A 12714-nucleotide genomic window follows, 5' to 3' on the forward strand; every position below is an offset into this window, starting at 1 on the left:
TCCTAGTACAGCCTTACATTTCACAGAAAGTTTTCACTTCCATGGTAGTGGCGCTCCTCCTTTTCTTGCTTTCTGTTTGAGGATTGCAAGTTCAAGCCCACTTAATGCCTTAGTGAGACCCTGTCCCAAAACAAAAAATAATGAAGCTGGAGATATAACTCATTGTGCACATGCCTTGGATTCAATCCTCAGAACCACATAAATTTTTCTCGAAAACCTAATAGTAAGCAGTTGGCCAGTAATATAAGGAATCTCAGGATGTCATGCCACAACCAGTGTCTTAAAAGTCAACTAAGTGTAAATTATGCTGTAAGTCCAAAATCTGTCCAGGCACAACCTAAATTGTCTGAGGTAAGATTTCAGGAAGTTGATTAATTTTAATTCTCCTTACTTTAGAAAGATAACTGTTGTTCGTATTGTATTTTGGGAGGGAAATTAGATGTCAAGTACCTGAAAGCACATTATACCCAGAGGAGCTGTGCTGGTAAATGATCACTTGGAATTATAGAATGCATTTCTTAGAGTGGAGTTAGAATTCTGTGGGTAAAGCTTTATGGCATCTTGGGATTGATGTTGGTAGGCATATGTGGGCCGTTGCCTCTTCTAACCTCTTAGTTTTGTTCTGTCTCAGCAAGCCTTAGAAAACAGTGGGCTGTCTTCACTTCCAGTTGCAGCACCTCCCAGCGACTGCAGCCACACTAAGACGTCCACAGCGCCAACTCAGAGTCCAGACAACTCCAGTGTTTCTACCGAGCAAGGTGACCCTCCAGATGCAGGGCAGGACAAAGGGCAGGAAAGCCCTGAAAAGTTGGATAAAAAAGAGAAAAAAGTAATAAAGAAGAAGTCACCATTTCTACCAGGTAATTTAGTGTGTTTCTTCTTCAGTAGCATGTGCTTGTGCTTGAGAAGCATGCACTGTTCGACTAAAGTGACATGTTTGTGGCATATTTGGAACCTAACGGTAGAAGATGTATTGAAAATGAAATACGAGAGCACCTGTGAAACTTTGTGGATATACCTCTTGAGATTCCTTAGTGATATTTTCTGTAGTTTGTTTCTTAGCTGAGCACCAGCTTTTTGTTTTCTCTGCTAACCCTGGGTACTTCTCACAGTTTTAGATCCATTACTTCCTTCAGTTCCTGTTTCTGCTGCCATTTGCCTCAGGACTCGGTTGGTTTCCCTCTGAGCTCTTCCTGTTCATTCCTCCTGGCTGCTGCCACTTGCTGCCTCCCAGCCCATGCCACCTGGACCCCCACTCTTGTCCCATTCCCTGCCTGCTTCCTCCTTTTGGCTTTGGATGCACTGTCATGCATCTCAATCAGTGCTGCAGGCTTCCCTCTGCTCTTTAAGATAGTCTTACTTTGTAGCAAAGTGGGATTCCTGCCATTTTCACTTTGCTGTGTGTTCTGAGCATCATGGTTTCTGAGGCTGTTGACACTGTGTCTTCCTCATCCTTTCCAGTGTTTTTTGTCTAAATTGGTGGCCCCTTCAGTCTGGCCCCAGTGCTACCCTCATAGAAGCTCCAATATGCATCCCTGCATCATGCATAAGGTGGTGTGATGCTTACATTCTCCTGTGCTGAGTGGAGTGCTGATGGGAGTACTGACTGATGACAAGCCCTGTCTGACCTGGAATGAATTCTGTTTGTGTCTGAATTCCTTGGTGCTCAGCATGACTCTTGCATAGGAATAGGTATTTACCGACAGAGCCTGGATTTTGGGCAGTGTTCCTGCATTGTGTAGACCTCTTTCAGATGTCTTGTGGTACCTGTGCTTTCTCACTGTAAAGCATGGGGCTACATTCTCATATCTTGGCATAATTTTCTATTTGTGAATGACATGTCCCTGAGAAGTCTGGTTTTTCATGCTGTATAGCATGAATCCTCTTCTCCTGACCCTGTTTTCCAAGTGGAAAACAAGTTTCCTGGTCTTAGAGCTTAGGGCAGCAGGTGGGGAGGGGATGCATTAGTGGATTGCATGACCTTAGAGGTTGCGAGTGTTCATATATTCTTACTAAAGTGTTACAAATACTTAACATGAGTTACTGCTTGTTCTTGTCTAGTAACTGTGCAAAATTGAAGATGTTCTACCTGGCGGCAGGCCATTAAGTGGGGAGCAGTTTTTCCTAGGCAAGAGGACTGACTTTCCTTCCTGAAAGTGCTAAGTAGCAAACACCCCTAAGCTGAGAGGTCATCCTCTTCCAACGTGCCCTTCTAGGTGCTGGGCATAGCTTTAGCCCTTGTACCCTCTAGCACTTCCTGTAGTGTTGATAGCAAGTGTTGTACTTACATACTTCGTAAGGTTTATGTAATTCTCAAGTACTTGAGTATATTCCATAATAAAGCACTGAGAGAATGTGTACCATTCTAGTAAATTTAAAGTAGATACATCCTTGGTACATTTTGGAGCCAGTGTCCTTTCTCTTTCCAGCTTTTCATTTCACTGATGCTATAGCAGGAAAATTACCAGAGACATACTTCTGCATAGATACTCCCTCTGTGGGACTGCCTGTGAGCATGAGAAAACATTCTTGTCAGTCATAACACTTTCTTCATAGCTTGAATTAACCTTACTTAGATTCCTAGTTGGTCTTAATCTGCTTTGTAAAGTTGCTGTTCTTAGGTTGTTCAGTTTTTGGTGGAATCTGCTTTATTAAGAAGCATGCATATTAACTGAAAATGTAACCTGAATTTGTATTTATCATACAGCTTGTTATGGATAAGTCACTGTGAAATTTTAGTTAACTGTGAAGTTTATTTAGGTGAAATATGATAATCTAGAAATCATGGTGAAAGAGACTTGGAAAACTTGATCATTCCTTTAAGTATGAAAATGATATGCTACAAGTATTTTTGTGTGGAAACCATTCTCAAAGCATTTGCACAATTGATCTTTGAGACCAAAGGGTGGACTTGATAATTATTTCTTGGTGATGTATGGATATGGCTGTGAACTTTCATCATTGTGCTGTACTGTAAGAGCTGACATCCTTTGTCCTCAGAATGTGTGAGCTTCAGGATGGTGCAGTTTTAGTTTTTTCTGTTTAAAACAACAGTCACCCTTGTCTATCCAAGGGTGGTCTGGTTCCAGGGCCCTGTGAATACCAAAGTCCCAGGATACTGGAGTTCCTTATCTGCATTACCTACATAATCCTCCTATAGAATTTCAGTTAGTTGCAGATTATTTATAATATCTAATACAATGTAAATGTTTTATAAAAAGTTGTCATACTCTTTTTTTTAGGGAATAATGACAAGAAAAAATGTGGGTATACTTATACTCAGTTTTTGTTTTTGTTTTTCTTTTTTTTTTTTTCAGAGGCGGGGATTGAACTCAGGTCCTTGTGCTTGCCAGGCAAGCGCTTACTCAACTGAGCTATCTCCCCAGCCCTATACTCAGTTTAAGTATAATTTTTTCAAATATTTTTGTGTGTTCTACATTGAAGAGCTGACTGTATATTTACTACTCCATGCCCGATGGTTTCCTGAAGTAGCTCTTCCCCCATCAAATGTATGTGTAGCTCTGTTCCAATTACCTGTTCCTTTGTGTTAATGTTAATACTGTAGCATCTCCATTATTTTATAATAACTCTTAAATCATGTGATAGATTTTTCTTTCTCTTTAGAATTAATTAATTTGGTCTTTAGGAAAATTCATATCTGAAATATAGCATCTTTTATATGCACTTTCTTTCTGTTTTGATGTATTTTGTGCCCAAAGGTCTTACAAATCTTTTTTTTTTTTTGCGGAACCGGGGATTGAATTCAGGCCCTTGCACTTGCCAGAGAAGCGCTTATTCCACTGAGCCATCTCCCCAGCCCCTCTTTTTTTTTTTTTTTTTTAGTCTTACAAATCTTCTGTTAGAGTTAATTTTTTACTCTTTTACCTTGTTTATTTAGTTTCTGCTGCTGGTATTTTGAAAGGAATTTAGTTTTGAGTATTCATGATAAGTCCTGCAGTCTCTTAACTTCTGCTATTAATTGTAGCAATTTGTAGGTGATTTGGGGGTTTTCCATGGAGATATCTGTCTGAGAACAATTACAATTTCTCCATTCTTACTGTATTAGCTTGCACTTCTCATATGGTGTTATCTGAGGTACTAAAAGGTACCTTTTTCAATTTATAAAGAGACTGATTTAGTATTTCATAACTGAGCCTGGATTTTTATAAGTTTTTTATAGGTACCATTCAGACTTAGGGAGTTTGTTTCCATAGTTTGCCAGAAGGTTTTTTTTTTTTTTTTTTTTTTTTCTTTTCTACCCATGTTGAACATTCTCCAGTGCCTATTTTCCCTCTTTGTGTGATCATATTGACTTTAATCTGTAATGGGGTCAATTCAAGTAGTTGATTTATTAATGTAAAAAATCCATGCATTCACTCTAGTGTGTGATCTGTTTTCCTTCTCTTTTTGTTCTTTGATTTTTTTGCTGGACTAGCCTGCCTCCCTGCCAGCCTTCTTCCCTTTTTGTCTTTCTTTCATTTTGATTGTGTTGTGATTGATTGATTGATTGATTAATTGATTTAGTGGCACCAGAATCTGCTTTTAAATCACTGTATTGAATTTATTCTGTTGTGGAATATACACTGACATGGAAACAATTTAAAGAAATGGGATTGCTGTTTACAGATAGTTTTGCGATACCTATACTTGCGTCTGTGTCATGGCCGGGGAGATAGCTCAGCGGTCTGAATGCCTGCTTAGCAAGAGCAGGGACCCAGGTTCAGTTCCCAGTACCGCATGCTATGTGGGCCACACATCGAACAGGCCACTGAAACTGGGCCTGGTGGTGCATCCTTGTAATCCCAGTATTAGGAAGGCTGAGATAGAGGATCACTATGAGTCTGAGCTTTGTAGTGAAACCCTATACAAAACAAAAAAAAAAAAAGAAAAAAACCTAAATATTTTGTTTCAGGTTTTCATTAAAATATTATTGCTGCTTTCCATGATATTGTCTTCATAAAATTTCAGATAAAGAAATTAACGTAGTAAGATCTGTGTCTTTTTAAAATTTTTAATTAATTTGATACAGGGTCTCGCTATGCAGTTAAGACTTGTAGTGATCCTCCTGTCTCAGCCTCTCCAGTGCTGTGATTACAGGTGTGCACCATCACATCTGGTTTCAGGAGTGGCAGGTGCCGGTAATTGAGCTCAGGTCGTTGCGCTTGCGAGGCAGGCACTTAGACTGCTGAACTATCTCTGCAGCCTGATTTTACTATATCTTTCTAACAGCAACTTTTGGTTTTATAAGCAACTTCTCTTGTTTAAGCTGCCTTTCAGGAGAATTACATATATTTTACATATTATTCCTAATAACTATACTGTGGTAAACTGAAAAAAAAAAAAAAAAAACAAGCTCAAGAAGATACTGAAATTCCTGATTATGATGTAGGAACAGAGTGCCTATTCCCCAGCACTTTGATTCCTGAAAGAACACCTGTAAGTAAGATTTTAAACCTTAAGTTAGAAACTGCGTAAGCACTTAGGGTCTGGTCTCTTTGCTGGCAGTGTTGGGCGTACTCTGGACTATGAGGGACAACTTTTCCTCAGTACCTGAGCAGTCAGGTAAGCCAGCAATGTCTGTGCACCTGCCAGATGAGATGTTGATTCTTGAGTGCTGGGAACGTGCAGAGAAATGTTAGCACATTCCCGTGGGCCATCTGTACCTCCGTGTAGTCTTACCACCTGTGAGGTGTAAAATACTTCTGTGCATTTGTATTTGGTACCTGGCTGCTCCTTGGGTGAGAGTAGCCAGCACTTATTCAACATTGTCTGCTTCTTGATGTTTTGTGACACTGCTCATTCCCCTGCCTATAGCTATTTGAAGGATCATAGAGTAAGTCCTCTGAAGCACTTGCTTCTTTAGTGCAGCAGACCAGTTGGTTAGCCTTTGCGAAGTCAGATTTCTCATTGCAAATCGGTCTCATGATGGACTAGATGAAAGAGAATTGGTAAGTCCGTTTGTGTAGTATAATAGCCGGCACGTACTGAATGCTTAACGAATACAGTGGAGAGGCACCTCTCATCCTGTTTTAAGCAATCACAAGCCATCCAGATTACTGTTTTTAGGAAACAGGTGTGTAATTGTGTCTTATTTTTCTGGATTGTTTCCTCCCACCTTATGTATGTTTTAAATGCCGGAATATTTCATTTTATGTATATATCACAATTGAATCAGTCTACTATCAAACAGAGGGACATTTGGGTTATTTATAGTCTTTTGCAAAGGTTGTAGTAAATATGTTTGTAGCTGTGTGTCTCAGTTATTCTTCTGTCATTGCTGGGACAAATATCTGACACCCAAAATGAAGGAAGGAAAGGTTTATTTAACTCACAGTTACTGGAGGTTTCTGTCCATAGTCGGCTGGCTCCAAGGCAGAGTGGCACATGGCAGAGGGTAACCTTTCATGGTGGTGGAAAAGAGCAACAGAGCAAAGGGAGGAGCAGCAACAACGATGGCTACAGAGAGGAAGTCTGTCTCTCTTCATTAAGCCTATCCACCCAGGGCTGGGGGAAGTACTCATACCCATAATCCCAGCCTCTAAGACCCATAATCGCAGTGGATCATGAGTTAATCTCAAACTCTAGAAGTCCCTGCCCCATGAGTGCATGAGGCTTTGGGGGGACAACTAGACACAAATCATAACATTGTGTCATTTTGCAAGTGTACATGTATCTGTAGGAAGTATTTCTAGAATTCCCAAAGGCTTCAAAGGATATATTCTGTAAAGATTGTTTTAAGGTTTAAATTTTGAAATAACTTTAGTTTTAACAGAAGTGTTCCATAACAGTATAAAGAATTCCTGTAAAATTTTTATCTATATGCCTCAAAGGTTCATATTTTACTGCATCTGCCATCTGTACTTATCTATGTTTTCCTCTAATTTTTATTTTTTATTTTATGTATTTGGTACAGGGCCTCGCTACATAGCTTGGACGTGTAGTGATCCTCCTGTTTTCAGCCTCCTCAGTCCTGGGATTACAGGCATGCACCACCACGCTGGGTCTTAGGGAGTGGCTCAGTGTGCCATGGGGCGGAGCTGGTGTGGCATATGGTGCCAGGGATTGAACCTGGTCTTTACGCTTGCCTAAGCAGGCTTTTAGTCTGCTGAGCTATCTTGCTGGCCCTATTTTCCCCTAAGTTTTATGAGTGACTTGCAAATATACATTAATATCCCTTTAACTCTAAGTACTTTAGTATGTTTTCCCTAAAATCTGGGACATTCTCTCCGATAACCAAAATACAGCCATCAACATCAGGAAATTAAAACTGACAATTATAAATTCCCATTGTTTTCTTTTAGAAATGTGTTTTAAAAAAGAAAAATATATAGACTCTAAAAATTTTGATAGATAACAGTTTTCTTTTACTGAGTTGAATAGATTTATATACCAATCAGCAGTGTCTTTTTTTTAAAGGTTTTTTTTGTTTTCCCTGTGCCGGGTCTCATTACGTAGCTCAGACTCATAGTGATCCTCCTGATTTCTGCCTCCCTAGTGCTGGGGTTACAGGCATGTACCACTACTCCTGGACTCCACTGCCAGCTCAGCGTGCCTGGGGGTGGGGCTGACGCGGCATGTGGTGGTGCCTGGGATTGAACCCTGGCCCCTGTGCTTACCTAAGCAAGTGCTTAGTCTGCTGAGCTATACTGCTGGCCCTTCCAATCAACAGTGTCTTAGAGGATCTGTTTCTTCATAACCTTGTTATATTACCATAATTTTGGGACTTTTTGTTTTCAGTTCATAGGTTAAAAAGTGTTACTTTATTGTAGTTTACATTTTTTTTTACAACATTTAAGGTCTTCAGCTTTTTTTGTTAAGAACACATATTTTTATTGGGCTAATTTTAATTTTTATTGACTGTGATAAACTAAAGATGGTAGTATTTTGAATCTATATTTGTAGCAATTGAAGTGTTTATGATGTTTTGCCTTGGTGCCATTCATTTATCTTTCTTCCACCATATTTGAGTAGTAGTTAAATTTTTTTCTTCTTGGATGTTGTTTATAGATAGGGTATTGATTTACACGTATTAGAACATGGGTTCTAGGTCTTTAAGATTAAATAATTGTATCTTTTGTGAGTAATGGTCTATATTTCCTTCTAAATTATTCAATGTGTTTCTTATTTTTCTAGAAGACTGTAAACTAAGGGCATAATAGACTTCTTGGTGGCTTTGACAGAATGATTTTTTGTATTTTCCTATTGAGTGCTGTCTTGATTAACATTTTGGATTGGGAATTGAAGTCAGGAACTTGCGCTTGACATTTTATTCACCTTTTACTTTTAGGTAAAGACTAGATTCTGAGTTTTAGAAAATTCTTTTCCTCTTAAAGATGATTATGTGTTTTTTTCTAAATGTATTAAATGTATTTAAAGAGGAAATCTATTGTCCAGCACCAAGGGAACTTACCTAATAGGATGTATTCTGGCTTTTGAGGTCTTTCTGCTTGTTTGAATTAGAATCTGAATTCAGTATTTCTTTTTAGCTTAGTAGAGGCCGCACCCAGAGCTCCAAGGGCTGCCAGTTTGAAGTTTCTGTTACAGTTTGTTTCCCCTCATCATTAGAACTTTTTGACAGTTTTATACTGTCTTTTTAGATCAAGTTTGTCTGGAAAAAAGAACTTTAGGTGATGATTTCCTAATTTTAACTAATAGATACTATAGTTCTATTACTATTTATCTTTTCTACCCAGCTCTTTCTAAGAATATTTTATTTTGGCAAAAATCATCGTAAGGAAAAATAGATTTTCTCACTTTACAAATTCATAGATATATAGAAAAAAATTATTTATTGATAACAAAAGGAAACAAAGTTAGATCTGACAGATAGAATTAAATAGATTTGAGTTGATAATTTTTGGTGAATTTTATTAATGTAACCAAAATCTTTATGCTTTTATGTAGATTCTTTACCTGAGTAATTATATAATTATTGTAGATAACTATTTAGATATAAATAAATGAGTAAATGTAATCAGACTTTTCAAACTTTACAACTTTTTGTATTTTAGAAATTATTTTGTTTCCATGAATTTTACTTCAACTGAGGATAGCTTTAAACTTAATTGAAAGTTGAATAATATTTATAATTGCAAAAGATAGAATCTTTTACATTTGAATATGAGTGTCTCAATTGTCACGTATACTATTACTTTATTTTTACTATTTTTACATTCCCTCTTATAGCCTGAACTTAATATGTGCTGTTTTTCATTTATCTTATTTTTAACTTGCGATATCAGACGCAAGAAACCCTTATTCAGACTTCATTCTTTATGCTCTGAGTTGCTCATTGAGCCATTTGACCACCTCAGCTCTGATCCTTTGATTGTTAATGGGATCTCTGTGTTAGCTTTGACTTGCATCATCTTCCATGTTCAGTCTGCTCTCTCATCTTGAGCATGTGAACTGTGTTCTGTTGGACTGTTAAGGAGTTTTCAAGATGAAATCATCATGCGTGACAGATTCAGTGATCATTTAAGTTGCAGTTTTTGTAATTGACCCTGTACCACCCACTATGATAGAGCCCGTCCATACACATGTTCTTCCTAGGTTCTTCATAGGCTGACTTTGCAGCCTTATTGTATTTGTGACAGTTCCTAGACTGGGCTGGACTATTCTTCTTTCCTTGTCACCTTAGGCTCAATTCGTGAGGAGAATGGGGTGCGGTGGCACGTGTGCCCCTACTGCACCAAAGAATTCCGGAAGCCCAGTGACCTTGTGCGCCATATCCGTATCCATACCCATGAGAAGCCGTTTAAGTGTCCCCAGTGTTTCCGGGCATTTGCTGTGAAGAGCACGCTGACAGCTCACATCAAAACCCACACTGGTATCAAGGCCTTCAAGTGCCAGTACTGCATGAAGAGCTTTTCCACCTCAGGGAGCCTCAAGGTACACATCCGCCTGCACACAGGTATGCATGGACTTCCAGAGGACAATGCTGATATACAGTACCCAGAGTAGGGGTGGCAATAACTGAATTCCTGGCAGTTCATTTTTCTTCTTTCTAAGTGATATTTATTGATTTGTAGCCTTGATTCTCATGCAACTAATGTTATAAAGAGGGTGGCATTTGAAATGTAGCATTTGTAAATAAAAAATGTAATTACAAATGGTAAAGAGATTGGTGATGGAAGATCCACTTTAACTTTGACTGACTGAGCCTTTCTTTTCTTTTTCTTTCTTTCTTTTTTTTTTTTTTTTTTTTTTTTTTTTGACCGAGCTTTTTTAAGAAAAAGCTGGTAATCCATAATCCCAGAGGACTTGTAGTTGTTAGCCAGAGACTGGCTAACAGCTACCCTCTGGCTAGGACCCATTAGTCCTAGGCCTGTAGCAGGGAAGGAGACCTGGATATGTACTGTGCTGTCCAGAATTTTTTTGTCACTGTTAGGGCATGAAAGTTTTTATGTATGGGGTCTACATCTTTTTAAATATAGCTTTATTGAGAAATAATTCACATACTGTAAAATTGCAGGGTGTGCAGCTTAGAATTGCAAAGCCCAACACCATTATGTAATTGGCACCTTTTTATTGCCCTCAAAAGCTCCATACTTGCTTGTAGCATCGCCTCATAGACCTGAGGGCTCCACTTGATAGTCTGGGGCTGAGTGTTTGAGGAAGCTAAAATTAGTCAGATTCTATATATGTCCTTTCTTAGAGTCTGCTATTTCATTTACCAGTACATTTTAAAAAAGAGAACAGACATTTCCTTCAGAAAGGAACACAATAGTAGAGGTTGTTATCATTATTGTTGTTTAGCCAGTGACAGCACCTCTTGGCTGGCTTATGAGACACCAAGTGCTGTTGAAGCACTAGTGTCTGTCATCCCAGCCGCAGCTGGGTGATGAGTGTTGTCATTCCAGTGTACAGGTGAGAATTTGAAAGAGAATGCCTATATGCATCTCAGGATTCTTATGTTGGACTATACATACTTTACAATTTAAGATGTTGTCCTGAAGACAGTGAATTGTTTCTTTTTTTACTTAAAATGCTCTTGGTACATGCTCTAACATGTGTAATATGCACTGTATAGAAACAAAGGAAAATATAATCCCTTTATAATGCGTGAAATTACAAGGATAGAATAACAAAGTGAATATTCAAGTCAATATTGAGAATACTAACATGTTGACATTTTTGGTTGAGATATAATTCTTTGAAATAATTCTAAAATGTTCCTTTTTTTCATTAGGAGTTAGGCCTTTTGCTTGTCCTCACTGTGACAAAAAATTTCGAACCTCAGGCCATAGGAAGACTCATATTGCTTCTCATTTTAAACACACGGAATTACGGAAGATGAGGCACCAGCGCAAGCCTGCAAAGGTCCGTGCCGGGAAGGCTAACGTTCCAGTCCCTGACATTCCTTTGCAAGAACCAATTCTCATAACTGATTTAGGTAAGATGGACTCTAGGGTGTCTTTACAACTCAGCAAATACACTTTCCTTTGGTACTTGCAAAGGACCTATGCATATTTTGGTATACATAGGTATACTATATTATGGTGTATAATGTTAGGTGTTGTAATAATGGAATTTTGTTTATTTGCTTCCCAATTAAGATTAAAATCCTATACCACTGCTCAAGTTGTAGTTTTGGTTCAGAGAAACAGAGTGAAGGTAGAGGTAGAAGTCCTCATTAAAGAAGTGTTTCTGATTCAGATTTCATACTGAACTTATTTTCATCATTGGATTCCCATGTGGTCTGAGACAGATTACTGTTTGGACTGTAATCTTTTAATTGAAAAGTACAAGAAAATCCGGCCTGTTTTTAAGTTCTTTTTAGGCTCAGTTGTATTGTAACCCAGCCATCTATGATTTTGTTAACTAAGGTGACACTGTTTACTAGAATCTTCAGAAAAATGATGTTATGGAAATAACTAGAAATATAAGCAACCTATTTTATCCTGTTTGGGCTATTATTTTAAAAAGTAGCTTAAAATGGTAGTTTATAAGTAGTAGAAAATTTATTTTTCGTATTTCTGGAGGCTGACAAGTCCAAGATCAAGCTACTGGCAGATTCATTGTCTGGGGAAGGCCCTCTGCTTTACCGATTGCACCTTCTGCACATGTTCTCATATGGCAGAAGAAAAGGCCATGCAGCTCTGTAGAGCCCAATCTTATGTACTGGTATTAATTTCTAAAAGCAAAAGTGAAAACCAAATGCAACAACGCATAAAAATGAATACTAGCCATGGAGATAGCTCAGGGGTGTAAACACCTGCCTATGCAAGCATAAAGACCCTGTTCCATCCCTGGTGTCACATGTTGTGCTGGCCCCACCCCAGGCATGCCAAGGTGACTGCCGAAACCAGGTGTGACCAGTAATCCCAGTGCTGGGGAGGCTGAAACAGGAGGATCACTGTGAAAGACCATGTAACAAATACATAAAATTTAAAGAAATAAAAGAAGAACACTTTTGGACAACTGTATTGTGCATTTCTGCTGGTCTTTGGAAAAGAACAGATAATACTTATTTTGTTTTGTCTCCCTTTTTCAATTGATTGTACTTTTTCTCTTCTTAATTTCTTATACATTTGTTTCATTTTTTCTTCTTCCAATTTTACATGTATATATCTGGTAATACGAATAACTGATTGGAAGATAACACTATGTATTACAACAAATACTGTGAAATTCATACTACTTTATTAAGTGAAATTCTGTATCACTTGTAATTTTGTCTGTTTTAATTCTAATTGTACTCTCATATATATA

General features: G+C 38.1%; 1 protein-coding gene across 1 annotated transcript in view; it reads left to right on the forward strand.

Moving 5' to 3' along the window:
• The window catches only part of Znf236 (zinc finger protein 236), a 141633-nt gene that overhangs the window by 51452 nt on the left and 77467 nt on the right, over window positions 1–12714 (forward strand). The window contains exons 8-10 of the mRNA XM_023700080.1: window positions 632–860; window positions 9641–9913; window positions 11192–11395. Coding sequence (XP_023555848.1) covers window positions 632–860; window positions 9641–9913; window positions 11192–11395 — 706 coding nt within the window. The remainder of the gene's footprint in view (window positions 1–631; window positions 861–9640; window positions 9914–11191; window positions 11396–12714) is intronic.

This window comes from Octodon degus, unplaced genomic scaffold, assembly GCF_000260255.1.
Source record: "Octodon degus isolate 3935 unplaced genomic scaffold, OctDeg1.0 scaffold00120, whole genome shotgun sequence".
NCBI lineage: Eukaryota > Metazoa > Chordata > Mammalia > Rodentia > Octodontidae > Octodon > Octodon degus.